Genomic DNA, 27,468 nt, shown 5'->3' with positions numbered 1-27,468 from the left:
CATTGCCATCTCATAATCAGGTTATGGAAAATTTTAATTTGTTTTCTTTTTTTAAACCTTTCATGAATTTCATATATTTTTTGACTCAAAGGAAGAGAAATGTACTAAAATCTGAGTGTAACTGGTGAACAGGAGAAAGAGAAACTCATATCTTATATAGAAAAGAAGAACCCAGAAAGAACAGAAACAGTAGTTCGATGGATGTGAGATTTCTAGTATGGAAGAACAGTCAAAGGACTGTACATTATGTAACTATTGTAAATTAATGCTTATTGTAAATTTGTGCTCAGGCTATTTTATAAAGAAGAAACAATATTTGCAAGAAGACCTACAGAGAATGGGAAACCTATATCTTGGAGGAAAAAAGATGTACTAATTGATTGTAGTCCTCTGTTGCAAAGATGAGAAATGGTGCCATGAAGGAGCCTTCCGACAGCATATGTATTTTACCCATCATCTGTGCATAAGGGTTTAAATCTGAATAGATGGCTTTTTGTGTTGGCTATTTGCATTCCAGTTGTAATGAGTTTGGATTTTTTCTTCTTCATAAAATCATGAAATCGGAAGGGTCCATTTGGAGAATGAAGTCCAGTGCAGGAATCCAGACTTAAGCCCTCCTGGCTAGGCTTCACTTAAATGGGGAACCTACCCACTCTCTGGGTAATTGGTTCCACCCGTAAGGCATTTCCATCTAGAGACAGCCCGTTTAACATGCTTTTCTTCAGTCCATGAGATGGTACAAAAATATACTAGCATCATTTGCTTTGTCCCAACAGTCTATCCCTTTCTGCCTCTTTAGCTTTAAGAAGGAATACATTAAGGAAAGTGATCAGTGGATTTCCTGCTGGGGGAGCAACATCACCAACTGCTTTCCTAATGTGAACTGGGGTCGGCAGAGCATGTGAGTTTTGACAAATGGCTAGACCAGAGGTTTGGCCATCTGTCACATGTTCACCCATGGGATGGATGGAGGCTTCCTGCTCTCTTCAGCTTTGTTGGGAAGCCCCATTTACTGCATGGATGACCTGCAGATTATCTCTCAGATCAGCTATGGACTGGGGATGAGATGAAAGCTGCGTCACATGAACATGTCCTTAAGGAATGATTAGTAAGGCATTTTCCAGCTGCAGTTAGAAGGGATATATGAATGGACCTTCAAACAGGTCTCCCTGTTAGAAATTAGAAACCACTTCTTTATTATCTTATATTTTGTCTTCTGGGTGACACATTGAATTGCTTAAATGGTAATGTCTTGCTCCATTATCAATGTGCATATTGGGGAAAAGGAGGAGGCAATCAACGTGATGCTTTTTGGTCATCACTACTTCTCTTATTAACTATAGAATAATTGAGTTTTGCACAACGCCATGCCCTGCAAACGAGTCTCTGGAAGGGCAATTCCAGAAGATCTCATACACTGTAAGCCAGAAGCCACTGAAACAGCAGCTCACATGCATCTGTCATGCAAATTTATTACACCTTTATTAACTCAGCACCCAGGCTGTACTGATTATCTTTATCTCAATTATCTTTTAGCTGACCAGAGTGATGCATTCTCTTATAACGTTGTCAACTTCTGTTTAATAGCCAGCAAGATTTGGCAGGATCTCACTAGGAATATTCTGATTTTATTAAAATTGATTGAAGTTTAATAACAATAACTGTTAGCCCTTTATTTGTTTCTAGCTATAATTTCTGGTGGTCTCTTGTAAAAGAATTAAAGCTGACCTTGTGGAAGATATGAAAAAGCCACTAAGGGGGGAAGGAAAAGGAAACCATTACGGAGGAACTTGGAGAAGAGATTACACAGGCTAGACATAGAAGGAAGTGTTGAGAAAGAAACTCAAAATAACCCCATCTTAGTTTGTTTCGTATAAGAAGGGACAGAGAGAAGCCTGGACAGACTTTCAAGGTTCTGTTGATATGCTTCACAAAAATAATGTAACATTCTGGGAATCCTTGTGGTGTCTGCTTCTTACCTAGCCGACCTCAAATGGTTGACTTATCTTCACTGAAGAATTACTGCTAATAGCCTCAGTGTTCTAAATGGCTTATTTGAAAAAGAAAGCTTCATTTATTATGGCTACACTCAATTAATCTTTCTCTATTCCATTTATTTATCATATTTAGCTTTTAAGCATTTGATTTTGTTTCTATGCCTTATGTTACTTAAAGCTAATCAATAGCTGAAATAAAGTACTAATCTGATCTAGCTGAGTTTTAGGTAATACAAAACAACAAAATAATGGATATATTCTAAGGGTTAAGGTGGTTGATCATTTAAAGTGATTTTGATATATTAGTAAAAATAATTTACTAATTATTAGTTCACTAATATAAATATGTGTGTGTGTGTGTGTAAAGTAAAGGCCAAAGTGGTCCCAGTGGTGGTAGGAGCACTTGGGGCCATGACTCCTAAGCTGGGAGAATGGCTCCAACAGATCCCAGGAACAACCTCAGAGCTCTCTGTGCAGAAGAGTGCAGTGCTAGGAACAGCTAAGATACTGCGCAGAACCCTCAAACTCCCAGGTCTCTGGTAGAGGACCCGAGATTGAGGAAGACATGTATCACACACAGGGGTGAGAGGGGATTTTTTATACATATATATATATATATATATATATATATATATATACACACACACATACACACAAACATACATACATACATATATAAATATATATATATATATATATATATATATATGTTAGTAAAAATTATAAATTCAAAGGAAATTTAAAAAAACGAACAAGTATAATAATTTATGGTGAACTAGAATGAATTGGGAGAGGCTATATAGTACAACAACATGGTGCTATAATAGTAAAGATTAATATTATTCACTTTCCTTTAAAAAGAATACATGGAAAGTAGTGATACAATAAAACAACTTCTGTAATCTCATTTTGATTAGTTTTCTAAAAATTATAGTTTTTTTTTTTAATTGACAAACATTCTTTGAGGAGGGATAAGAATTATCTATAAAAATATAAAATCTTTTTTGAATGAATTTATGGGCGTCTTCATGCAGTTTTTTTGGCAATAGTATAGAAGTGCTTGTCTTCTTCTTCTTCTTCTTCTTCTTCTTCTTCTTCTTCTTCTTCTTCTTCTTCTTCTTCTTCTTCTTCTTCTTCTTCTTCTTCTTCTTCAACACCTGGTTGTCTCTCCTCTAAGTATTAGCCTAATCCAACCTTGCATAGCTTTTTGAACTCAACAAGGTCAGCTAGGTCATATAGTGCATTTGCTAAGAAAATGAATTCTGAATCAGGAAGTTTCTAGTGCATATCACAACATATTATGAATTCAGAAGTTGACTTGGGTAGAGATTCCATGTATTTTTGTGTTGGTGGACAGAATTGGAACTTTGAGAGCATGTAATGAGCTCTTTCACAGGAAGACTACAAGGTAGGGCTTCTCCATCCACAGAATGACTGTTACAGTGGGCACAGCCATTTTCAAAGCATTTACACATTTAGAAGGCAAGCTGGTGACAATGCTACCCTCACTCCCCATTTTTATTTTCTATAAAGCCATATGGGTCCCAGAAATATTCTTGTAAATAAAGATAATATTGGCGATCTGCCCATAGGCTTTGTGAGATGCCAGTTTCCTGGCCAGACATTAAAAATACATATAAACAGTCAAATAGGGCTGACTGTTTGGCAGGACCAAGAAAGGTGTCCAGGGCTAGACAAGTACTTTCTTTCAACCTTAGCTCTTCCTCCACAATATAAGGGCAATAATGCAATAGAGCTATTGTAAGAATTGTAAGCTCAATCAATATTGTAAGGATTAAAAATCCTATTGGAAGACAGTCCTTGGCAGAGAAATGAGCACTTCCCTTTTTCCTGCCCTTTCCCCATTCAGTGATTTTTAAAAACATTTCCACTGTCTTCTAGAATCCATGGTTCCAACCTAAACTTACTCCATTTAGCCAACTACCACTGGAATAATGGTAGTGGTGGAGGCTTCTGCTGGCATATTGAGGCAACCACCTGCAGAGAGGAAAATCTGCTGTTGGAATTAAGATCCACCAGAACTTCCAATAGTTTATCAATTCCCCGCCCCCCCAAAGGCACTATAATTGTTCAACAACTCTTATAAAGATTTTTTCTTTGAGGCTGTTATTGTTCCTAAATATATATAGTAGAAAATCTTCCTCTTAATCTTTTTTAAATGCAGGAAGGAAGGATGATTAATTTAGGAAGCGTATAAGCAAATCAGTAACAGATGTACAGCAAGCAGGAAGTACGTTATAAAAGATTTTCTGCATATTGTGTGTCTGTGTGTAAAACTGACACATGCAAAAGGTGCAGCTGATAATATTTTATTATAAAGTGGTATACTTTAACACTGGCTAACAATTATACATAATTACGATTTGGACTCTATGTAGTAATCACAACCCAATGTAATAGATTGCATCTCATAGTCTTGTAAAAAAATGACAAAGATGAGAATGAGACAAAGTAAATGAACATAAACGACTCTTCACCAGAAGAACAAACTGAAAGTCCACTGTAAAGTAGCAGCGCTTGCAATAATAATACCACTGATTGCAGGATTTTTTGGGGGGCGGGGGATGGTGCATTATCTAAGGCCCATAATTCATATTTTGCTGTTTCTCTTAACATTCAGCTGTTTTAAGCACAAGGGTGTTATCGGAAGCCTTCATTTTTCAAAAATGTAAGAGTTCTAAATACTTTAATTAATTGTTTCCATATATCCTCAAATTGTCAGTTCAGGATCCTTTTTTCATATTAAATAAAGAGCAATAGGACTCCTGCATTTAAAAAAAAAAATCTTACCAATCAACTGCATCAGCCAATACAAACTAAAACACATTATTATGCTCAGGATACAATGGAGAAGGTACCTCAAAGCCATAATAAATCGTACAGAATAAGATGTCCAAGTAATTGCCAATCAAGATAGATCCAGCATAAAACTTTAGGCCTTACAGTTTTTCCCTCACAGTTTGCTCTTCTGCCTCTCTCAAAGGTGAATGACAGAAGCTGTAATGATTTTTAAATACTGATCTGACAGCCAGTTTATGGGAACACGCTGATAAATAGAATTTATCAGTCATTCAGGTCATTCTTACTTGATGAAGGGTCTGTTATCCTCAAAGCTGAAGAATGCATAGACATAAAGACAAGAATGTCAGCATTAGAATATAATGACAAAAAGGTACCATGTAGGCAAGCAATCAAACAAGTTCATCTCCAATTCAAGTCACAGAACACTAGAGTAACGATTGGACTTAGCTCTAACTGAAGTGGTAAACCAGGTTGAAAACTAACCTCTTTAATGATAATAAAATATGTATTTGGTAGCCTATCAAAAAGGTGGAAGCACCAAGGAAAAATCATCAATGTTGTTTATTTAACCATACATTTCTACAGCCTTTAATAATAAGCAGTATTTTTTTTCTTGCAGCTGTACTCTCTACTAAGCATTGACTTTCATGCTGTGCTTTTCCAATCAACTAGTCATTTCAGAAACAAACATACTGTAATATGAAAATAACCACGCATGGCAATTTCTCTTTTAAAAGATAACATGAAAATTATGATCTGCATGAATTTTTGAATGCAAGTTCCCTTTTCATGGGATAAAACTGTATTTCAAAATCTTATTTTCCTTCTCATATCTATTACTGCTGAATGTGTTTCTGGAAGTGTCTTTTCAGCAGGATAGTTGGGTAGACTTACAGGAAAACTGAAAAAGAATTACATTGACTATAGTGCACTTCATCAGCTACATGGAACAATATTTTCTCCCAATCCCCAACAAACTATACATGTGTGCGTATATTCTTATCTTAAGTTAATACTCTGCATCTGAATAAATGGAGCAAAAATGTCTATAAACATTTATACCATGATCAAGGTATTATTCCTAACACTTTTTTTTTGCTGAACCTGTTTCTCCATCCACTGTCTTAGAGGAAGACTACACATTACACTGATCACGCTGAAAGTAATCAGGCACTGACTGCTGAGAATTCTGAATAATGACACCCTACTGGCATTTTTGAATTGTTTTATTGGGATGCCTTTCACTAGGATCATTTAGCTAAACTGAGATGTAGGAAAGATTAGGTGAGATTGCAGAGTTAAAAAGGCAGAAGCATTTTCTTCTCTTTCAGTTGTTTGTTAAATTTATTATTTATTTATTAGATTTGTATCTCACCTTTTGTAGAGTTCAAGGTGCTATACATCATGTTTCCTCCTATTATTTCCCCATAACAACAACTCTGGGAAGTAAGTTTGGCTGAAAGAGAGTGACTGCCCCAAAGTCACCCAGGCAGCTTCTGTGGCTGAGGCTGGATTACAACCTGAGTCTCCCTATTCCTAGTCCAACACCTTAACCACTACACTGATATGGTACATAAATTACTACTGGTACACTGGCTCGATATGGTACATAAATTGCTACTGTCAATATGATGAATTCTCAAAGGAAATGAATCCTGAACTTATCATAACTCTCTAATTTTTTTTAAAAATGCACAGAGAAACATCAAGACAAAAAACCCAAAGAATTAAAAAGGAAGATAAAAACAGAAACAAACAAAAAAGTTCCACGTCTGTATATGTGTATGAATATATATGTGATCTTAAGGAAAAATACAAACATTTTAAACACCCACATTCAATAATTCTTAAAAGTATAACATGCGTGCAGAGAAACATCACAACCTGTTAAGAAAACTGTCAGAAATGATTACCAGATCTGATGAAATCTATTCTTAACTGTAGGATTCTTCAAAGCTCTTTGCTGACATTGTATTAATTTCCACCAAAGCAACTTCCCACACTTTTAAATGCTGCCAGTCCAAAGAAAGATGAAAGACCTCCGTAACACTTCTTAACTCCAACATCTATTTTTCTGGGGTTACATGGCTACCTTGTGAGACCAGGAAAAGATGTGACTCTTTAAGGAACTGCTACAGTGAGCATGACCACACCAGATCTGAAATACTTTTTCTACACTGGATTTTAACAGCTCCTGGAGTGTGTTTCACCAGCTTCAGCTGTTTGCCAACAGCAGTTATTTCTGGACAGAGATAGCTTAGCTTTAATAGTTCCTGCTTTACTAATCTTCCTGCCTAATTATTATAAGAAGTTATACGTGGTGTGGCCCTTGAAAATGACTTGGAAGTCTCAATCACTTCCCTATTTGGCATCTAGAATTCTCAATCGTGTTGCCATTTGAAGCATCATTACCCAAAGTTTTAAAAAAGAATTACAGTTACTGACTAATCACCTCCGAGAGTACATGTTGGTACTTACCGTTAAAGGCCTGAAAGTCATAAGGGCCATCACAATGTATCCAATCCTGTCCAAGTATTAAGACTGCTGATTGGTGGGCCACAGTATCTTTTCTGTATGATATTCCAATATAAGGCGGCTCCTCCTTGAAGTTTTACTGACAATATTATATTTTAGCCAAAGGATGCTTTTTGTCCATTTTTTATGGACTTGGGACCTATTTGTTTTATTGTTGCATGAAGACTGAGCATACTATTAATTTCTTAAGTAAGGTACTTCTGGGAAAGCAGCGCAGCTTAATATGCTCAGTATTAAGCTGCACTGCTTTCCCAGAAGTACCTTACTTAAGAAATTAGTAGTATTACCTACCAGTGATGGCCAAGAAGCATGGAGTTTGAAATGACTTGAGCCAGGTAAGTGAAACTTTTACACATTGAACTCTAGCTATATAAATGTTTTTGAATGCCTCCCTCACACATATGCATACACACAAAACCTGAAAGGCAATTAGACGAGTTTCTTTAAATAGTTTCAAAACTACCATTCTTGGGGATGGAAGGGTAGACTTTCTGTTTGCCTTAAAACAGGGGTTCCTAAACTTTTTGCCATCACACTTCCCTTTATCCCCCAATCTTAATGTATACACCTCCCCTAAAAATCCAAACACTAAAATGAACACAAATGAACAATGAAAATAATACAATGAAACTTTGAGAAAGGTGGATTTATTTTAACAATGCAATTAAAAGATTCTTCAGACCTCCCCTGGTCTCTGTCTGCACTTTCCCAAGGGAGGTACACCTCACAATTTGGAAAAACCTGCCTTAAAAGAAGGTGGATTCTTTGGGCTTCATCCAAGTGTATACATACAAGTACCAGCATTTCTCAAACTCAAAGTAAGGGCCCTCAAAATACTCAAGAGCTCATGAAGCAATAATTTCAGTCCCAATAGCTACCTACTCTGTTCACCCAGAGTAAGAGAAAAGAGACAACAATCAGAGTAGTAGTGGAAGCTCTTTGTTGCCCACAAAGTACAGCAAAAAGATTGTTGTAAATACTGTTTCCCCACTGGAGATGTCAAACAAGTCCTTTTATCAACTCATCTCACTTTTATCCAACCACTCAAAATACAATTAAGAGTCCTGAGGTGGGTAGGAAAAGGGGCTACCATGACAACAGAGGTAATCATTCAAGGGTTGGGTCTAGTAAGTGCTGCTTGCTACAAGAAGGGACCTAATCCAATTTCCTAGGGGATCTTAGAATTGACTTAATTAGTTAGTTGACTAAATCAGAATTAATCTTCCATTACCCTTGCAACTCATGCAATTTAATCCAGGGCAGGGGATTTCTCAGAAAGCCTTGCTTTGACTCAGAAGCATAAGTAGATTCTGTCTCTAAGGTTGAGCATTATATATGTAGTGTGCAGCTGATCTGGGAGAAACAGGGTCTAATTTGAATGAATGCATAAGTTGGGTAGGCTTAAGCCTCCCCTAAAGTATTGACTGGTATTGGAATACAATCATCTGTGAAGAATTTAAAAAATGGACAATTTCCAGAAATAAATGCTACTCTTTAGGATCACCACTTCCGGAAGTATGTTACAAAAGAAGAGGAATGAGTTACGTTTGATAGTTAGGAATTAGTTTTCATCATGCAACACCTTTGCGCTATCATCTATCTTATAAATAATCAGTCTGTAGAGGAGAGATAGCCTTGAAGAAAGTATGCAGCAGCCTTTACAAAAACATCAGCATAGCTCAGAAAGACCCAAAGGAGTAAGGAGAACTGTACGATCGGCTGACCTTGACTCTGTTTGGTATAAGAGGGATGGAGAGAGAAACTCTGTCAGGCTTTAAAATGTCTGTTATTGTAGCTGGTATCAGTAAAGTTTTAGTATTTTTATGGTACCTGTTTCCTGAACTGGCCTATCTGGAAGGGCTGACACAGGCAACAGCATAGAACATTTATTTTATGATACTGTAGACTGGACACCACTAGACAATCAACTATTCAAGTAAATTATGATTGTGTAAGTTATATTTGTATTATTTATGATGATTTTGGTAATAGTTGCAATGATCACTATAAAGTTTTGGTGTTTTAATATAGTAAAGTGTCAAAAATACTTTAGATGGCATAATAATTAAATAAATGTAGTAATAACATTCACTGTTCCCATCAGCACTGTTGGATTTGAAAGGGTGACTGGGGGAAGATATGTTTTTGATCATACAATGCTGCACTAGTGCCTTTAAAAATAGTGTTACAAAGGAACATGTGTGGGTGATTTATCAGTTATCAGTTATATTATCTCTATCTTTAAATAACTGATCATACTTAACACTATATATGAGGTACCTGGCAGCCTTCAATGTGATGCCAGTAATTTTACTTATTTATTTATTCATTCAGTCCATTTATTACTGCAATTTCTATGCCATCCACTTCCAAAGAGGCTCTGTAATATTAATTTTTGGCAATATTTATTTTTTATTTAGGTCAAAAGATATATTTCTTACCATCTGGAGTAAAAAAGTGAGCTAGCCATTATTGAGGTAGTGTGTCTGATGTAAAATGATATTTCTCCCTTGTCCACATCTACCAACACATAACCCTCTAAGTCTTCAAATGGGGCTAATGCCATTTTGAGAGGATCAATCGATACATGACTGATCCCTGAGAATAAGCTAAAGGAAGGGAACTTGGTCCATTGGCTCATAGATGAGTAATGGTATGGCACAGATCTGCCAAGGGATTTGGAATATTTTATATTTTGCAAACCAACCGGGACAACATAAGAGCATACTAAATAGTAAATAAGTGATCCCTTACAGCAGTCAGTGTGATTAGTGGCTTCGTAGGAGGTTCCAGGCTATTTACTATATTTCAGGACACACTGCAAATTAATAACCATCTGGAAATATTTTTTCCAGTGGAATACAACTGCCCACAGGGGAAAAGAGTGTTTTATCAGTATAATTCAACAATAAATGACAAATGAGCAAAAAATCATATAAACTGTAAGAGGATGCTATTTAATGAATACTGAAAAAGCATAAAAAAGAAGGTTATCTACACAGGACAATAATAGACTTTGGAGTTTTTCCATTTAGCCTTTTGTAAAATTAGGATAGATGTACAATTATATAGATAAAGCGAAGACCCTGCCATAAATATTTAAAGTCAGCCAGTTAAATATAATTTTTTCATGCAGAAATTCCCACTGACGAGGTCCTTAATTCTCCCTAAGTTGTAGAATTGCACTCCAGTTGGAGTTGCAGAAGATCTTGAGGTGAAATTTCCAAGATTCTATATGAAATGAAAGTTGAATATAAAAGTGAATATGCTGTCAAATCCTATATTTTTAAGGCCCAGGAAGCCAATGCACACAACTTTGATTGTCAGTTGATCATTCATTTCTAGTGCTTTATTTGTGTTATATACACATTTAGAAAGAAGATGTATACATCTAAAAAGAACCCATATGAAAGTATATTTGAACGTTTACAGTGATATATTAATCCTTCAGTGCAAGAATTAAGTGTAAAAACTATTTTCTCTCTCCAGTTGTAGAAAAGCATATGCTTGGGAAGGAGAGACACTATGGGTTGTCGCAGGGATGGAAGATGCTTGATGACCCTCTGATCTAGGAGAAAGTGAGAAGGCCGTCATACAAGTCAGTCTCTTGTTTTGAAGTGGTGGTACCTTGCATCTACAGTACATGAGACCTCTCCTATCTCCTCCATTTGCCTCTGCCTGTTCATTTCCACCACAGAAGTCCTCTGATTACAGGGCAGGGCATCCAAGGAGACTGCTCTGTCTAGTTCCCCCCATTGTTACTGTGATAGGCTTGGAGGAACAAATCAGGCACAACTTTGTATTTATGAATGAAGGGACTCAGAATAAAGCTCTGTGTCAACCATACATCACTGCTTTAGTTATTTTGCCTGCCCTACTTTTCCTCCAAAATAAAAGAAGCCTATGGGGGTGGGATGGTGAGGTGGGGTGGTACTGAAGACGGAAGAACATCTGAGAGGCAGTAGCAGTGATGCTGTGACTCCACAGAGAGTCAGCAATAGTTTTATTTTGGAGAAAGAGGTGTGTGAGTCCAATAAAAGAAGAAAGAACCCTACTGACTTCAGAGTTAAAGGGAGTAAAACAATTTTAGCTGTGAGCTGAAAAGCACAGGCAGACTTAACTCTGCCTTCCAGGTTCTCTATGAGCAAGTACTTGTGTTTGGCCTCAGTCTGCAGTAGTAGCGAAAGACCACAAGCTCAATGGAGCAGTCCTGTGTCCTAAAACGGTGAACAATATCTCCCTAGGCTCTGCCTACTCTTAGCTACCCTGCCATCTGGGGATGAATATAATGGGCATATAATGTAGTCCAGTGTTTTTCAAACTTGGCAACTTGTGTGGACTTCAACTCTCAGAATTGCATCACACATAAAAATGGATGGACCTTCTATTGCACTGTCGCAGCCACCATCTTACATAGTGTCCACATACTGTGGGGACACCACTGCTGCTACGTCTGTGCAGAAATCCAGATTGAAAGGGCAATATGTGCTTCAGAGAGCATGTAGGCAGGCACAGAGCACCTGATAGGATTATTTTAAACAACAGATGTCTTTTCACAGGATTGCATATTAGCTGTGAAGGAAGCTGTGAGAGCTTAGGAACAGCTGCTTTAAGATGTGCCCACATTTCTTAGTAATCTTTTTTCAGTGGCTTCACAGAGATGTGAAGAAACATGGGGAGCAAAATGAAAACCTGCAGAGTGAACAGAAATCTCACCATGTTAATTTCTGGAAATAAACCTTCAGTTAGATACAATTATTTAGGTATTTACTGTGTCCCCAACCTACAAAGCAAACTCTGTAGGATAACTTGGTTGATGGTATAAAAACTATCAAGAGATCTAGGAGAATCGGCAAGGACATATTCCTCTTGCCTCTCACACAAGATCATCCATCAGAGTGACCAAGGCCATTTCAGTTATATATTTTTCCTGAAGCCAGATTGAAATTATTCAGTATCATGTAAGTATTGCTAGAGCTACCTAGCTACTAGCTTCAAGTTTAAACCATAACCAAATAAATATTAGGAAAACAAGTTGAACGTTATGGGTCAGGAATTCAGAATTCTAAGAACCTTTTATAAACAGAAGATGTCGATCAAGATGTTGACATCTTTAAAGAAATCATTGGGGGGTTGTGGAGGACTAGAAGCTCCCAATGATTGCTCCCTACACCTGGCATACTGGTATACCGGTAGTCCTCAAGTTACGATGGTAATTGGGACCGGAATTTCCATCGCTAAGTGATGCGGTCGTAAAGTACAACATCATGTGACTGCATCACTTAGTAATGGCAATCCTGGCACTCCCCGCCACCATTATTAACTGAATTCCACCAGTTGTTAGCTGAGGACCCACTCCAATCCAAGCCATTCCAGGCTTGGTCCCTCCCAGCCCTGAGCCTCAGTTTTTCCAAGGTAAGGGACTGTCTCCCTTTCAACTCCCCAAACCGCCTATTCCCCACCATCTCTGCCTGTGCGGCTCTGGGGCTGCTTGCCATGCTGCAGCTCAGGGACTTCTTGGCGTGCCATGGCTCTGGGACTGCAAGAAGCCCCTGAGCCACAGTGCAACATGAAGCTGCAGCCACCCCGGGAAGCCCCAGCCACCCCAGCAGCACGGTGCAAAGCCGCAGCTGCCCTGAGAAGCCCCAGCTGTCCCAGCCCAGTCCCAGCCACAGTCGCCCTCACCACTCTGTATTCTGAGGCCCCTGCTGCCCGGCCCCCTGCTGCCCCAGCTGACCTTCGCTGTCTTCTTGCTCCCACTGCTGACAAGGTGTGGCCACCCTGGCCCTTCGCAAGGCAGCTGCTGGCCACATTATGCCATCTTGCCCAGGTCTCGCAAGGAAACCACTGTGTGCAACTTTGGGAGGAAAGCCTTGTGCGGTCAGCAGCTGCCTCACAAAGAACCACAGCAGGCATGCTTGGTCAGCAGTGGAAGCAAGAAGAAGGTGAAGGTCAGCTAGGGCAGCAGAGGCCGCAGAGTGCAGGGAGCCAAAAGGGCATAAATGGGGGGAGATAGGCGGGTGGGAGGAGTTGAAGCACCCCTGTGGTCATAAGTGCCAGCAGGCTGCCAAGCGCCTGAATTTTGATCATGTGGCCGCAGGGGTGCTGCAACGGCTGTAACTTTGGGGACTGGTTGTAAGTCCCTTTGTTCAGCGCTGCCATAACTTTGAACAGTCGCTGAACAAATGGTTGTTAAGTGAGGACTACCTGTATTCTAAAAGTGGAAGTTCTATTTATCTGGCATAGTAGTAATTGATAGAACAGTCATATCCATTAATTTGATTAATTTATTTTTAAAGGCATGAAAGCTGTTAGCCATCACAATATCTTGTGAACCATAAATTAATACCCTTGATTATAGTGCAGATTAATGTTCATCTTTAACACACTCATAAAAATTCAATGTTAGTGTATCTGAACTGCTCTTGAAGATAACAAATGGCATAAGTGACCATTAATCTGTGCATCAACTCAACCCAGAGCATACTTGCCACATCCAGGGGCTCGGGAGTCCAGAGGTCTCATCATAAAAGTGTACATACCAGTATCAACACACTAGTAAATACACCAGACTTTTCTTAAACCAAGCTTTTTTTCATACTGTATTTTGGAGATTTTTAATTGTGCAGCATATATGGCCATCTATTTACAGCAGAAATTGGTGTAGGGTGTTTGGAAACTAGATGTTAGGCCTATATTTGCAAATTTTGGCTGTTTTTATTTTCTTCAATGATTCAAACTCTCTATACCTTATAAAGGACTCATATGCCATATTTCCATGCAATTCTACAGACAATTTAGTCATTCTGCAATACCCAAGAACAGAATTTAAGAATTGTTTCACTACAGATTGAGTCCCTGTAACCTTAATACTTATATGTATAAACTTTCTTGCACTGTGATTTCTATTCTGACTTAAGATATATAATTTATTATCTTTTGATTGTATTACCAAAATACTAAGATGAAAGCCTGATGTTTATCAGATAAAGGGGTAATGTAACTAAGCAAATGGCTATTTTTAATCATTTGTTAAATATACAGTAACTCAATTTGTTGATTGTATTAATCAGTATAAATTGCATATTTACTCATGTTTTGTTATGTATTTCATACTGGCTCATAATAAAGATCATTATTCAGTTATTGTTTTATGCATATCTGAACAAACACAGCAACAAGTGTACTGGTATTTAATTGGAACTTTCATTTCTGCCTCACTAATATACTTCTTGCCCAGAGTTAAATGTGTGAGTGTATTTTGCTGCATTAATGATAGCAGGCTTTCCAAGGATAGAGAAAAATGTTAGGAGAATTCTTTCTTGACATCAAGGAATGATGATGCCAAAGACAATGAGCACTCACTCTGTAATTTGCATTCATCTATTTTAGACATTAGAACTACTAGTATTTTTTTGTTTTTTATATATCGGGGAGTGATTGGTCTTCAAAAACAATGAGCAGTTCTCCCCCACTCCATCGGAAAAATAATATTAAGGCTATCTATTTGGTTCTAATCTCTCATATTTTAATAAACATTAAGTACAGAAATCATTGCTAATATTCATATTATTAACAGTTATTTGACAAAATGGTTGCCCATTGTTATGTGTCTGATAATGGCAAAATGCTTTTCTCTCAAAATTGGGGGAAAACCCCCAGGAAATAAAGATCAGACCTGGGAAATTCTTAAGCAAATCATAAAGTGATCAGTCTGTAACCAGCTTGAAAACCATGCAGTAATTACCCAACTCCACATGATTTTGTCAAAACCATTCTTGAAGTCTAGCTTTATCTCTTCCTTGATAGGCCATGGGAATGATGTTGACATATGTTCTGAGTTGAGCAAAGCATTTGACAGAATCCTCCCTGATATCTTGATTCAGTAGTTAGATAAGCACTGGCTAGATACTCTGATAACAATTCAGTGGCTCTGACATTGTACTGAAATCAATCAGCTCATCTTCACTGTCAAACTGTAGTGAGGTACAGAGGTACTGAGTGGAGTACCATACACAGTCCTGGGCCCTGCACTTCTCAACATTTTTATTATGCTGACAGTAAAATAATATATTTAATCTAAATTGTTATATCATTTTTTGTTACCAATGTTTATATCATCTTTAATCTGAATTGTTATATCATCAGCGTCATAATGATATAGGGAAGTGGAGGTTATCAAATTTTCAGTTGTTACAAAATTGAAAGGAATAACTAATACCTTAGAAGAGAGGAATTCAGAAGAAGGTGCTGAAAATAAAAGAATGAAATTTAACAAAAGCAAAGTTATGCATTTAGGAAACAGAAATCAAATGTACCGGTGTAGTCTGAGTGATATCTCATTAGGTAAAAGTACTTGTGAAAAAGATCTTGAAATAGTAGTCCATTACTAACTGAATATGTCAGCAGTGCGATGTGGCTGCAAAAACATTCAACTCATTTTTAGATTGCATCAAGAGAAGTGTAGTTTTTCAAATCACAGGAAGTAATCGTTTCCCTTTATTGTGCATTGTTCAGGCCTCACCTCAAGTACTGTGTCCAATTCTGGGCATCACAAATTAAGAAGAATTCAAAGAAGCTGGGGCAGAAATCAAGTCTTATAAAGAGAAGTTGCAGGAGCTGGGAGTGGCTACGCTTAAGAAAAAAGATGATGGGTGGGAAGGCTATGTCAATACTATGCAAATATCTGGAAAGAGGTCATACAGAAGATTGGATTTTAGAAAAATGTCCTAACCCTAACAGGTGTTTGACAGTAGAACCAATGACCCAATGAAGCTGCAAATTCATTTCAGCGATGCTTTAATTTGGATTCCTGTACTGAGGAGGGCATTGGATACAGTGGAATTGTTTGCAGCTGTGCTTTTAAAATGTCCTATTTAGGAAGTTTTACTCATTTTCAGTTCCTTATTAGCAGTTTATACAATATATCTTATTTTATCATGGCTATACAGTTATTAAAACAGGCTTTTTATAAACCTAACCTACGCATATGATTATGCTGAAATTTAGTTGACTTTAATACCAAAAATTACAACGTTAAATGGTCACATTTGGGTAAATTAGTTACAATCAAGTCAAGAATAGTTAATCTCCTAATGTTTTCCTCTATCCCTTTGAAGGAAAACAATGTCAGGAATGGACTGTGTTTTGCAGTTCTTGTCTCCCAAGAGAAGTTGGGGTAATTACTACATCTACCACATCATGATTCTTTGAAAGGTCTGCTTGATGAATCTAGGCAGCTGCTTTTTCATGTGCCTTTTGGGAAACAGCACACCACCAAAGCCAGCAGATCTGGCCAGCGTATACTATTTCTGGTTTCTATTCTTCACAGTAGCAAGTCACCACCTCTTACAATTCTTTTTGTCCTCTTGAAGGTACAGTTGGATCCACTCTATTCAGTTCTTGTCTCCTGTTCAGCGTTGTTTCCTATTTTTTCTCTGGAGAACCAGAGTTTTTTCTTCTGTGAGGGCCTAAAAGTTATTTCGGAGTTCCAGTTGCACAGAATTGGTTTGATGTAATCACACTTTGTCTTTTCTTAAGAGCTGAAATATGGCCATTTACTGCTCCAAGTTCTCTTAACTTGCTCCGCAAAGCATGGCTGCAACTTTGTACTTGCTGCAAATATACAGCCAGTTTTTTCCCTGACTGCAGAGTTGTGTGTACTTATCTTCTTAAGACAGTACCACTAGAAAAGCTTTTATTTCTTTTTATTCCGTTCTCAGACTCTCAAGAACCGTCTGTCGACTGGAAATGTATCCCTGTGAATAATAGTTGCACACAGCTTCTCTACCTGATTATTCTAGCTGAGGAGAAAGTAATACAGAAGCTTTGTTCTTTACAAGAGATCATTGAATGTTCTAAGCAGAGATGACACCCCATCTACCATAAAGAGTAATCTGCAGAAACACGTGCACTTGATTTCTTTCTTTTTTTTAATCACTGCACACCTACCAGCTGCCTCAGCATTTGGTCAGCTGAAATAAGATTCAGAGCATGTGGAAGAAGAGCCTTGCTTTAAATTAAACCAATGTGATCTAATATCCAGCCTTCTCATCATTTTCAATTAATTGCCTGAATGTAATATATAATAATGTAACAAATAATAATGATAATAACAACAACAACAGTGGTGATTGGTACTCTTATTTTCCAAGTTTTAACCAATTACCTTTTCAGACTTAATCTAATAATGCTTTCTAGTAAAAATAAGTTATGTAAATGATTAGGGCTGTGCAGTACTTTGAATTTGAAGGCAAAAAGGTGCTTTGGACCATGCAGGACTGTGAATGCAACACTTCTCTGCAATTCCTTCATCCAAACATGTCATTTCCCAGGATCATACAGCAGCTGTGGAGGGCAGAACTGTGATGCTGGCAAAAGACACAGCTGCCTTAAGGGGTTGCAGACAATTGCTACATTTGCAACCAGCATGTTTCGAAGGTCCTTTTGATTCTTTTGACTCCAAAGCACTGTATCGCCCTATGAATTTTTTCTTGGTACAAATCAGCTTCATTGGATAACAGACAGAAACAGATGTAATTTCTCCCACACGGCACATAATTTTATAAATCTCTCTCTCCCTTTCGTCTTTTGAAATAAGAAGAAATGCCAAATCTTACAGCTTTCTTTGGGAAAAAAAGCTTTTTCTGCCCCTGTTAATTATGGATGACATTTTGTTATACTTTTAATCTGTACAATGTTTTTTATAAATAGGGTATTCTATCTGCAGTTCCTAGCAGGAGCATTGCTGTTTTACAGTCACTGGAAATTGGAGAGGTGTTTACATTCATTATTAACCGTGGTGACTCATGATTATGGATCAGCAGCAATACCAACAGGATGCCTCTTGACCCTCAAGTGAGATGAGAGGACAACCAGTGCAGCAGTCTGCCAGTGGCGTGCTCCCATTTTGATCTCTCTTCCCTAGCATAGGAGAAACCAGAAGACCACATTCCAGGAGAAGAGGAAAGATCATCACTGTGCCCCCAAAATCTTAAAAGCATCTCTCTCTCAGTGATTGTATGTGATATGGGGATAAGCCATCAATCTGTCTATGATTTGTTCATATGCACCTACATACCTACACACCTACTTACTAAACTATTCTTATTAAGTGTATTCTTGTCATTAAGGGTATTACTAAGCCTTTTTAAATTCTGGAAATAAAAGTAGGCTAGATAGATGGAACATTTTTTCCCAGCTGAGCATCAAGGATGGTAGCACATAAACCTACTGAATCAAGCTAAGAGTTTATTATTCAACTCAATTCAGTCTTAAGGCAATAGATCCCAACTTATGGTCCACAGACTCATGGAGGTCCTGAAGGGTATTATAGATCAGCTATCCTCTTGAAGTTCACTTCAAACACCTCCCCCACCCCCTGCCCAATGAAGACACAGGACAGACTAGGTTTGGGTATGCTCACTGACAAGAATGTGAGATTGATTCTTTTTCTGTTTTCTGCAAATACAGACCATCAATTGCCTTTTCAGACTCTCTCATATGCCATTAATTATTTTTTTTTCCCAAAACAGCCTCGATGGGTGCTTCCAATAGTTTTTTATCTTCTTTCTTCCAACAGTAATCACCTGACATTTATGTGTCCAAATAATCACTGTCAGAGGGAAAAAAGATGGAAGTGGTAGCTGTTGTGCTCCTGAAAAAAGTCACTGGGTCCTTATATATACATATAGGCATTCATGCATGTGTATGTATATATAAGTGTGTGTGTGTATGTGTACAAAATGCAACAGCATTTGATGATAAGATGCTGGTTTGCATGAGGGAAAGGATGGGACAACCGCTTTACAGCATTAAGAGTAGCCAAAGATCTGAAGTACCTTTTCTATGCTTTTCCTTGTAAAGGCAATTTTAGAAAGTATTTGTAGGTGGTAGAGGAAAGATGCTGAAAAGGTGGTAAATCTCCTCATGAGAGGCAAGCAGGTATCTCACAAATTCCTCTTTGTGATTATCTGCAACATTCTTTCCAGCAAATGATCCTGGTTCTATAATGTCTTTCTAAATACTAGTTTTAATAATATCATTTTTAAATAACAGGACTGACTTTTCTCTAATATTCAAAAGACTTCTCTGTTTTCCAATTTGTGCTTAATCCAAGACGCTGTTATTCGAAATATTCATTTTTAAAGCTGTTTTCTTTCTGTTTTGGTTTATTTAAAGATGAACATCCAAGGCCCATATAATCAGTCCAACAGAGAAGCAGAAACAGACATTCATTATATTACAGTATACAAAAAGTGGGCCAGACATTACTCTTGCTAACACAGGAATTAAGAAAAAATCCACCCATGCATTCAAAATATAGTAGACAATATGAAATAATTCAACAGCGTAAAATTATATCCTATTTCTGCATTTATTGCTTTACTGTTCAGTACAAATTATATTGTTTTGTTGTAGAAGGATAAAAATGCCCACAATACCAGTAAATGGCACCCACATAACTCCCAAATTATATATGATTACATGGCTGAAGTCTTGCGTGATTTCTGAATTCTTACACAAAAACCTAAGAGATTGCTAAAATGTCACCAAACTCACCAGGTTTGTGAGATTTTGGCTATTTTTTCTTCCTTTAAAAATTATTTTGATGTCTACCATTTGAAAAGATTACTGACCCTCAACATGGCTCCATGGGATCTGTTCATGAAAAAAAGATCCAATGTGCCGCTCTGCCTGAATATGACTTACCTGCCCCCTTCCCCGCAAAGCAAGATATTAGTGTGAAAAACTGAATAACAAAATATGGACACTAATGGGATGGTTTAAGTGCACAGTAAATTAGCTGCAGTTAAGCATCCATTTAGTTCTCCCTGGCACCATTGATCTCAGTGAGAACACAAGTACAGCAATCTTGGTTTGGAACTCCATTGTGTAATCCAGCTGGGAACAATAAAGAAAGGAGGAAAGATTTACTTACTTGATATTGTCGAGACACCCTGATTCAGGTTTCAGAATGGCAGTATGATGAAACATTTTATAAAGGGCAATTCCAAGGAAGATTACATTAAGCTGAAATAAAATCAAATAAATAAAATAAAAAGGCAAGTTATAAGAAGAGGAAAAGGATGACTCTATTTTTCTTTGACATGATACAACTATTTATGGACTATAGAGATGCTCAAGACTGAATACTTCTCCACATCACACAGTAAAGCATCTTTATAGTCTAAGCAGTAGATGTCCACCAGAAGACCTAGGAAGTTTTCTTTCTGGCAATATATTTAAATAATTATTAATTCTGTATGGTTGAATTTCCTGTCCGGTTCCTGAAGTGGAACAACCTAGCATGATCTCAGTGAGAAACAGGCTTGAGTATGCTTTTGCATTATCCACAGCAGATAAAGTCCATCAAAAACGGGACTTTCTTAGTTTGCATGGCCAACAGAAAGCTGCTCATAGAAAAGGAGTTAATAAAACTCACAAACTGACCCCCAACACAATGTAAAATAGACTAGTCTTAATGTTGTTGTTTTTTTTTAACAGTAAAAGAGAAATATGACACATTGGTTTTCTGGGCCTCTGGAGTGTATTTATCCTTATTCTTCAAGCACATTACTAAGATTGCTATATAAGACTCTGTAAGATTGAACGAAGATGCAATGAAGTAACACAGTATGTAGGACCCTGCCACATAAAAGTAGTACTATGAGGATAGACAAAGTAGATTTCATTAGACAGTGTAGAGATGCCCCCCCCAGCTGCAAAATCTTTGTTTTTGTAAATGTGCTCAAAAATTATGAAAACTAGGCCATTTCAAAATACTGAGCCACTAGTTTGGTGTAAGTCATTAAGATCCTGGATTTAAAAAAATGTCACCTTTAACCCAGAACGAGGAACAAACTAGATTCAACTTCTCTGCCCATTGGAAAGTTTCAAAATAACTTTTAAAAAAGAGAAAGTTTGAACAAAAATTCTCCAAAAGCCTGCGGTCCTTTTAAAGAGAGCCATTAATTCCTATACCAGAGAAACCCTACATCTTTTCTTCTTTTGGGAGTACCACTGTTATATCATAATCTTATACTGAATTATGTAAAAATGATTTTAATCTGATGGCACTCAGAGAGGCTTTCTATCTTTCTCCAAACTCGCTACAGTGATTTTATGAGCAGCAAATCTTCTCTAAAGAATATGGTTCCACTAGACACCAAGAATCCAAGCACAGTCAGCCAAGTGAATTGACTGATTGCCTTCCCTGACTGAAGAGAAAAACATTCAGGAGATATGAGCCTTTAGGGGAAAAAATACCTCGGTTGAGTCTCTTGGTTTTATAAAGATCTCACTATATAGATAACTAGTGAAAATGTTAAAGCTATAAAAACATAGATCTTGCTGATTTGCCAGTATATGGCTACAGAAATTGTTATCTGGAATGTGATTGCCACTTTAAATCTTAAATTCTCTTCTATTTCAGGTTTTTTTTCTACCTTCAAAACTCACAAACAATGTTGTTATGACATGCTGGCTGTGATGTTGCATTGTAGACTTTGATTGCTCTCAAACATCAGAAAGCAAATAAACTAGCCCCAAAAGTCAGTCAGTCAGTCAGTCAGTCAGTCAGTCAGTCAGTCAGTCAGTCAGTCAGTCAGTCAGTCTATCTTTGGATTATCTTGATTAGGAAACAGATGAAGTGAATGCCATGGGGAAAAAAACAGTTGTGGAAAAATGTTGATAGAATAGATTTGCACTGAATAATTTTCTTACATAGGAAAACACTTGTGAAAGAATACAGGTAAAATAATTAATATTGAAGAAATCTATAGAGATTTATTTTCAGGAAAAATAGTGTGAATTGTCAAAGTTTCCCTCTCAATTTATTTTTTAACTGAATGAATATTCTTGGAAAAGTTTTAGAGAAAAATGATCTTTTAAGGAAATATGCATATTTATTCATTTACTATCCAATTTTGAGGCCACCCAACTCCTTATTGACTCTGGGAGGCTTATAAATAAAAAGGAAAAAACAGTACATATAAAAAGAGATCACAGCTGGCTGGAAGAAAAATACAACCAGCTATAAAACCAAACTTAACTAGACCACCCTATGCTAAGTCCTGGAAGAACAACTAGGTTTTTAGTGATTTCCTGAACATCATAAAGGGGGAAGCCATATGAATCTCTGGGGGGATATTGATCCAGGGGGCAGGTGCTGCAACTGAGAAGGCAGGCTTCCTGGATCCTATAAGATAACAATGTTTAATCAATTTGACCTGAAGCACACCCACCCTCCTTGATTGTACCAGATGGGCAGAAACAATTGGAGATAAGTGGTCCCACAGAGAGCCAGGCCCAATGGCATGAAGGGCTTTAAAGGTCATAATCAGCACCTTGAATTGTACCCAGAAGATAACTGGTAAGCAGTGCAGCTCCCAAAGCAGTGGAGTCATGTGAGCATAACACAATACCCCCATCACTGTCTGTACCTCGGCATTCTGTACCAGCTGTAGCTTCTGGGTGGTCTTCAAAGGCAACCTCATGCAGAATGCATTACAATAATCCAATTGTGAAGTGACCAGGCCATGAATGACTGTCTGAAAGACCTCCCAATCCAGCAAAGGGCGTAACTGGTATACTAGATGTACCTCTGCAAAGGCCTACTGTCTGCCTTCTTCGAGTCATGACTATGAGGCCAAGTCTGCTTCTTCCTATTCAGTCATGATATCTTCAGGGATTTAAAGCAAAACATTTTTATAGGTGTTCTTCCATGGTGGAAAATACCACTCACAGGCTTCTGTCATCATCTCTCCCAACTAAGTTACATTTGATGCATGGCATGCAAGATCATAAAGATGCATTGAAAATTGCATTTCTAGAAAACAGCATAGCTAATTAAGAATTCTTACCATAATGATCAAAGTCGCAGGTCCTATAAAGCTCCAAATGAAATAGGTGTCAAGTCGAAGCCAACATCTGTAATGATAATGCAGGAAAAAGATGGCATTCAGGGATAGCACATGATGCATATATCAGGAGTAAGTGAATGACAGAGAGAAATGAGAGTTGTATAATATTCCATTAAGAGGCATGAAATGCTACACTGCTTCTTCAGTGAAATTGCTTTGTGTTTGGTAATGTTATTGACAGAGTCAGATATTAACTTCTGGAGGAAACAAGGGAAATAGCACAGGTTTTATTTGCTAAAGATGTTCACAATTAAAAATAATTATGAAAACAGCCATAAAATTTAGCTTGTAGCCATTCTTTGCAACATATCAGCTTCACAGTAGGTGACTTTTTTGCTTAAGAAAATCTTTAAAAATTAAATGAAGAGAAAAATAAATTAGCAGGTCTGAAACTTAACCAGATTCAGGTTTCTTCCCTGCTCATGAATATTTCTAGAAATGAACCTTAGGATTAAGCCAGGAGATTCATAACCTAAATTATTCATCACTTAATTTTGTCTATGTTTAATATCCCCAGTGCTTAATGATCTTGGAAATTAAATTTCCATTTCTAGTTTGGGTAGTGACAAAAGGGATATCACTAGCTACAAGACAGATAGAAGGGACCATTATTAGGCCATCATGTCCAGCCTCTGGTCAATGCAGAAATTCAAATTAAGTATCCCTAACTGTCTAGTACCTAGCCTCCACCTGAGCATATCCACTGAGATAGGGAGACCACTACTTCTATGGCTGGTTCTACTGTCAAACTCCTTTTACTAGTAGGAAGTTTTTTTTTTCTAACTTAGAATCTGCCTTCCTATAATTTAAATCCATTATTCCACATTCTGCATTCTGGAATGATAAATAATGGGTCCTGGCCTCTTTCGGTTTGACAACTTTTGAAGTATCGTATCATCCCTCAGTCTTCTCACTTCAAGGCTAAACATTCCAGGTGTCCTTCAATCTGTTTTCACAAGACTTCTAGCCTCCAAATTATCTCTATTGCTCTTTTCTGCATCTGTTCCAGTTGGTCTGAATCCTTCTTAATGAGTAATATCTAGAACTGGACACAATAATTCATCTGGAGTCTAACCAATGCAAAATAAAGGGAAATCATTGCTTCCTGTCATTTTCAAAACATCCTTCTGTTGATGTAGTCTCTTTGATGAGCTATTGATGAGCACTCTTTGAGTAGGATTTTTGAGTCAGTCATGTAGCCCCTTAATTTATGCCATCTAGCACACACTTAACTAGCTTGTTAATCAGGTTATCTGGAAGTACTTTGTAAATGCTTTGCTGAAATTATCAATGACTACAGGATTCCCCAAATCTGCTAAGGAAGTTACCTAATGAAAAAGTAAGATGCTAACTTCTGGTAATTATTGAATTGTTTCAAGATGCTGAATCATTTTATGATCTGCTCTGGAATCATCCCAAATAATACCTGTTTCAGACACAAGATACACCTGTTTCAGGAGAGATCACATTGTTTGCCAGACAATAATACAGTCATCACATCAGCAGCTATCTCTTCCGAGCTGCTGGAACTTAAGTGACCCTTACATTTGGACCATTCCTGGAGAAGAGTGGCTCGCAATCTGATTCAGTCATCACTTATGGAACGGTGGCCTCATGGTAAGGGAGGGGGTCACTGCCTTGTTTGGAGAGGGGTTGGTGTCATGTGCCTCAAATGAGGCAGTGTTACAGTCTGTGTTGAAGAGGTTCTCCCTGGATCTGGCCATATTAGACAACTAGTGGATTATCTAGATGCTTTTCATTCCATGCCCAGACAGAGAGCAGGAACCAACTTCGCTGAGCTGGTGGAGGATCTATTTGGGACCTGGATGGGGACAATGAGGCACTTCTGTTCCTTTTACTTGTTGGTGGTATTCATTATCATCTATCACTATATCATTCTGAGATGCCTGTAATTATTGGGGATAAGGGGCACTGTTTTGCAGTGGCTTTGCTCCTTCCTAAGTGGGTGATTTTAGTCAGTGTAATAGGGGCAGAGAATAATTTACATGAACCTACTGGGAGACATCTTCTGTCAGTCTGGGATGGAGTATCATCAGTATGCTGTAATGCCCAGACTGACATCTCAGCCCCAGGCCTGTAATGCAATAGAAGTGTTGACCTTGTCCCTGGATACTGTGGAGGTCTGGGTGTGGAGAAATAGATTGAAACCAAATCCCAGAAAGACTGGTCACTGTTTGACCAGAAACCATCTGGCTATCTGAATGGGGTAGCACTTTCTTTGGAGGAGCAGGTACATGGTCTGAGGAGGTCTTCCTAGACTCATGACAAAAGCTGGGTAAGAGATGGAGGCCATGGGCTAGGGGAGGGAGACTTTGTCCAGCTTCAACTGATGTGTCAATTGTGTGGCACTTTTTGAAGGAGGTGGCTCTGGCAACAGTGACTCATACCCTTGTCCTGGTTAAATTACTGCAGTGCTCTCTATATGGGGTTGCATTTTAAGTTTATCTGGAAGTTGCAACTGACACAAAATAGAGCAGCCTGTTTATTAGTGGATGAGAGTTGTTATTTGCACATAACCTGAATGCTGTCAGTCCTTCGAGGTAGGCCAGATTAGGAAATAGACATCATAAGAAATACTAGAACTCTATCTAATTGATATAGGCTATAATAACAACAGTATCTTGGAGTCCATTGGAGTTTGGTAGCTAATAATTTCAAATAAATAAATGATAAATAAAATCTTCAAACCCTGACAGCATTTTCCCCTCCCTCCCTTTTATACCAAAGACAGTCAAAGTGAGGCAATCTTGAGTTCCTTTCTCCCACCTTCCTGTTTTCCCAGGCTAAACTCATGTTTTACTAATAGTTGCTACATACTGTATTTTCTCCAAGGTCATCTCTGTACACTTCTACAAGTGTTGCCATCTCTGCTTCGGTTACCATTAGCCTTCTGGGTACAATTCAAAGTGCTGGTTTTGATTTATAAAGCCTTATATGGCTTGGCGTGAGTATTTGTAGGACCATATACTTCAAGTGGATCCTACTTGTCCAGCACATTGTACTTTCAGGGTAGGGATGCTGAGAGTCCTTTCCCCATGAAAGCAAGGAGTTTATGTATTTTTCTGTGGTAGCAGCTACCCATTGAAATACTTTTCTGCCAGAACTCTGGATGGCACCATTGCTCCTGACCTTCAGGAAACTTGCTTAAAATGGACCTATTCAGAAGGACCCTTACTTAAGACCTAGTTTCAGGATGCCTGACATCTTAATGTGAGAATGACACAATGCCCCACTAACCATTTGCTGAGGATGTTTCATCTCAATCAGCTGCGTCTAATGCTTGCTGGAGTTGGTCTAAGGTATTCTGATACAAAAGTAATGCTTTCTCTAGCATTGTGACCCAAGACCTCCCCTGTAGGACTCTTTGGAAAATACTGAATTGCTGGTCTCAGTCTTCTAGGACATTGAGAGACTGATATTCACATTGCAATGCACGAATTAAAAATTAATATAAATCTGTTTTTTTTTTCTTTAAGGAAGTGTTCCAGTTGACTGATAGGAGTGGGTGAAGTCCTCTCAGAGCCATACACACACACATATGCACCTTGTCACATGTTCAGAACAGTGATAAGTACTGTAATGGATTTTCCCTCTGGGCAAGTGAGATGGGGAGGGAGGGAAAAGGAAGGTGAGACTCCACCAATAGCTGCCCTGAAACGATCTGCATTAAATTGAGGGCAGCAACCCTACTCTGAGGCATGGTAAAGGTAGGCAATGGAGGCAGCTCTTTTTACAACTGCTATACTTCCCTCCCAAATCAAGGATGGGAGGAAGCACATTAATATGGCTGCAAGGAAGAACCATGACTCATTCTGCCCCCTCCCAAGTCTTTTGAAGACCACAGCTGACTTTATGAGGTTTGCACAACTGCTCTCCAATTCTGGATTTGCATCATTTCCTTGGGGTTACCATACAGGAATACTCTGGCATGTCCAGAAGATGCCTTATTGGTAACTCCATGCAGGAGGATTCTTATAACACTATGCAGTACTTTATATTGGCTTTGTTTTTTTTGGGGGGGGGGGGCTTAGCTTTTTCTGAAGTAAAGTAAGGGCATTAAGTCTAGTGGAGGCTTAATATACTGTATATAACATGGTTTATTTGTTTTTGAACATTAATCTGTAAAAAGGTGTACTGTATGTATTCCTGACAAATTTCAGCAGAATGAA

The 27,468-nt window shown here is 38.0% G+C and overlaps 1 protein-coding gene across 1 annotated transcript in view; it reads right to left on the bottom strand.

The window, feature by feature from the left end:
• Positions 1-27,468, bottom strand: part of ADGRL3 (adhesion G protein-coupled receptor L3) — a 436,049-nt gene that overhangs the window by 98,873 nt on the left and 309,708 nt on the right. The window contains exons 21-22 of the mRNA XM_088138611.1: positions 23,219-23,285; positions 20,296-20,387 (exon numbers count right to left, since the gene is read on the bottom strand). Of these exons, the coding sequence (XP_087994737.1) occupies positions 20,296-20,387; positions 23,219-23,285 (159 nt within the window). The remainder of the gene's footprint in view (positions 1-20,295; positions 20,388-23,218; positions 23,286-27,468) is intronic.

The sequence above is a fragment of the Python bivittatus genome, unplaced genomic scaffold (genome assembly GCF_059951505.1).
Source record: "Python bivittatus isolate LINGU-HERP-01145 unplaced genomic scaffold, Pbiv_v1 ctg000270_np1212, whole genome shotgun sequence".
NCBI classification, from domain to species: Eukaryota; Metazoa; Chordata; class Lepidosauria; order Squamata; family Pythonidae; genus Python; species Python bivittatus.
The sequence above is the reverse complement of the archived record's forward strand: the minus strand, read 5'-3'. Positions and strand labels throughout refer to the sequence as shown.